General features: G+C 36.0%; 1 protein-coding gene across 3 annotated transcripts; it reads right to left on the reverse strand.

Moving 5' to 3' along the window:
• Positions 1 to 274: 274 nt before the first annotated feature.
• On the reverse strand, positions 275 to 2,808 carry LOC113098635 (la-related protein 7). 3 transcript variants are annotated; one of them, XM_026263692.1, is made up of 7 exons: positions 2,552 to 2,755; positions 2,236 to 2,450; positions 2,050 to 2,150; positions 1,878 to 1,961; positions 1,621 to 1,785; positions 997 to 1,054; positions 275 to 820 (listed from the first exon to the last, which is right to left on the reverse strand). In XM_026263692.1, exons 2-7 carry the CDS (start codon positions 2,438 to 2,440, stop codon positions 444 to 446), a joined length of 990 nt encoding a protein of 329 aa, XP_026119477.1. In that variant the 5' UTR covers positions 2,441 to 2,450; positions 2,552 to 2,755; the 3' UTR covers positions 275 to 443. The 3 variants fall into 3 exon arrangements, with proteins under 3 accessions (XP_026119477.1, XP_026119476.1, XP_026119475.1); XM_026263691.1 differs by having other exon boundaries at positions 286 to 820; positions 952 to 1,054; positions 2,694 to 2,808; XM_026263690.1 differs by having other exon boundaries at positions 286 to 820; positions 952 to 1,054; positions 2,552 to 2,752.
• Between the last annotated feature and the right edge of the window lie 439 nt (positions 2,809 to 3,247).

Consider the following 3,247-nt stretch of genomic DNA (forward strand, 5'->3'; position numbering starts at 1 on the left):
TTGCTTAAAGAGACAACAGCCTAATAAACGCGCTGCCTGTCATTAATGTAATTCAAAGAACAAAAGAAAATCATTCACTGATCTTGACTGAATATATTTAATAACTTTAATTGATTCATATTTATATTATTTATAAAAAGAAAAATATGCAGTGTTTTTAAACATTTAAATACAGTTTATGTACCCGAAATTTAGTTTAGTTGTATTTATGATATTGCTTATTGATTTGTTTGTTCCTATCTTATTACTGACTGTTTACTTGTCTTTAACACTTTAATATTTGAAATTTATTTTCAAATATTAAATATAAATTTACCCCCAGTTACTCCCTGGCACTGGAAGGTGCCCACTGCTCCAGGTGTGTGTGTGTTCCCCTACTCCCTACTATGTGTGTGCACTTGGATGGGTGAAATGCACAGCACCAATTCCAAGCATGAGTTACCTTACTTGGCAAATATCATGAAAAATAAAAAATAAATGAATAAATTAAATCTACCTTTCATCTCACTCTCCTTGTATTCCTCCTCTTCTACTTTTCTTATTTTGGACTGCATCTCATCTTGGACTTCTCCAACTAACGCCTCAGAACTGCAGGATCTTTGTCTTTTCTTCTCAACATTCTTGCTTGCACTGCTGACTAGTATTGCAGGGTTTTCCATTTTAGATTCATCTGATGATTGTTTCTTTGGCTCATTGGTAACTGCAGTCCCAGACATTCCTTCTCTGTCCATTTTATTTACAATAATTTCTTCACAGGCACTGTTACTGAGATCATTTTGAGACCTTTTTTTCTTCTTTTTCTTGCCATCCTCCTCATAACCTTAAAGTAAAAACATGAGTTGCTTATATCTGGATCATTCAGAAAAACACAAACTAGCAACACAAATTTTATTCGTAATGTTATACTGTAATATATACAAGCAGCCTTTTCACAGTATGTATCAGTATTACCTTGTGTGTCTTGGATAGCTTCAAAAGGTATAATCTTTTTCTTACAAGTCTTAGGGAAGATGCCTGGCTTTCTTGGAGCATCTTCTGGAGGATTATTCAGCATCTGTAATTTCAAGTAAAAGACACAATGCTTTAGCGTACATTTTACTCTTTACTCAACTTGCAATTGGATTGTATTGTGTTACTGTATACTGTTTTATTACACCTTATTCTGTTTCAATACTAATCCTAACAATATGGGTTTATATGATCCTCTGAGTATGCCCAAAACCATATTTCCCACTTGGTGAGTATTAAAGTCATATTATTTTGTAGGCTATTAGGTCTATGATATTCCTATGCTTTTGGAATAAGAATATAGCCTTTACTCATTTTCAAAAAACATCTAAAGACTCATCTTTTTCCACCAGCACTTCACAAACTAATACTAGCACTTACCTTTTCTTGTCTATCCTATTCTTGAAGAAAAAAAGAAAAGAAAAAAACCTTGGCTACAGGTTCTGTGCTAAACTAACTGAGACTTGTCATGGCACTTGTATACTGTTGTTGTTTTTTTGTTGGTCTGATTGCTTCTATTGTTCTCATTTGTAAGTCACTTTGGATAAAAGTGTCTGCTAAATGATTAAATGTAAATGTAAATATAGTAAAATTATAGAGCATACAAGTTACCTCAATAGCCTTTTGTGCTTGTTCCTCTGTCTCAAATTCCACAAACGCAAACCCTTTAGGGTGTCCTGTGGACTTGTACCTGGGGAGGCTAACATAAACTACATTTCCACACTTGCTAAACACTCTTTCCAGCCAAACATGAGTCACTGACTTTGGCAACAACTCCTGAAACACAACAAATTTAAGAGGGTATTCATTGAAATCATAGTCGAAACATACAAGTGAAAATAATGTGAAATTAATGCAGACTCAATTACCACATAAACTGTGCGGTTGTCCACATCTTTTGGGCTTTCACCAAGTGGATCCTTACGTCGAACATGTGTTCCCTGAAGATTTACCTTAAGACGACATAACAGTTAACACTTTTATCAGTACATAAATTAGAAATAAAAACTCTCTGAAAAAAACGAATCACACAAACCATACCTCCACTGTTGCTGAATTTTTAAGAGCCCTGGCTATCAATTTGACATCTGAAGTCAATTTTTTCATTCGGTTGAATGATGCCAGCATGGATATGTCAACATCTGCAATGAAACATCAAAAAAACGTAAGTGCATCATAAATGTATTAATGTGCAACATTAGATATGAACATAACACTGATATATACATCCATCTCGTGACTGTTCGATGACATTCTTCATGAATCTGTCCTTGTGAAGATTTACATCACCAAACCAGAATTCCACCTGCTTCTTCACTTCAGCCAGCAGCTGTTTCACCCGAGATCTCTTCTTTTTTTCGTTCTCTTTCTTCTCACTCTTGTTTGAACAGGCGGCATCCACTCCTGAGGAAATCTTCTCTGTGTCTATCATATTGCTATGGCTGTTGGTTAAAAATCATATAAGACCATTATCTCTACAGAACCAATTAGTTATGCCGAGCTAACAAAAAACTAACGTCTAACGTACAGCTTTTTAACTTACCTTTAACTTGTCCCCTTCTAAATTAACTTAAATATAATCGATTTAAACTACCATGGACACAGACACTGATAATGACTTTGAAAAAAGAATTTTACTTAAACACAGATGGAAGACGGCGACACAAAAATCTTAAGTGTTGTACCTTTGTTGTATGTTCGACAGTAGCACAAAATCAATTCATATGCGCGAAGTTCCTACTTCGTGGCGCATAAAGATGACGTCGGTGCTGCGAGCGGAGTGGTGGGCGTGTCTTGAGACAATGCGCAAACGAATGTAACTGAAAATATTAGTGCACACTCCTCAAACCGCTAATTGTGTAATGTCTTATTTCGAAAAGTTAATTAAGTTTCAATGTTAGGCAATAAAGCATTAACTGCAATAGTGCCAAAAATGCAATTGTGTAATATGGAAAATCGTCTATGCTGTTTTGCCCATAGATTTCGCGGAGCCCCGCCTCCCTTAGTTACTGTTGCTACCTCCGACAAACAAATGGTCAAACACGACCAGCGCGACATATTGCCATGATGGGAAGAGGAATACCAGTGCGTGTCAGTGACCTTTTTAGGAGCAATACCTCCGCGATATCCTCCAGATCAAGGCAAAAGGGGTTACAGTATGCAGTGATACATTCAAAATATAAACATACGTGATGAAGGAGACACAACTACTATCGACCGGTCTCAAGCGAAATCAGAG

This window comes from Carassius auratus, unplaced genomic scaffold (assembly GCF_003368295.1).
Source record: "Carassius auratus strain Wakin unplaced genomic scaffold, ASM336829v1 scaf_tig00216597, whole genome shotgun sequence".
Lineage (NCBI taxonomy): Eukaryota > Metazoa > Chordata > Actinopteri > Cypriniformes > Cyprinidae > Carassius > Carassius auratus.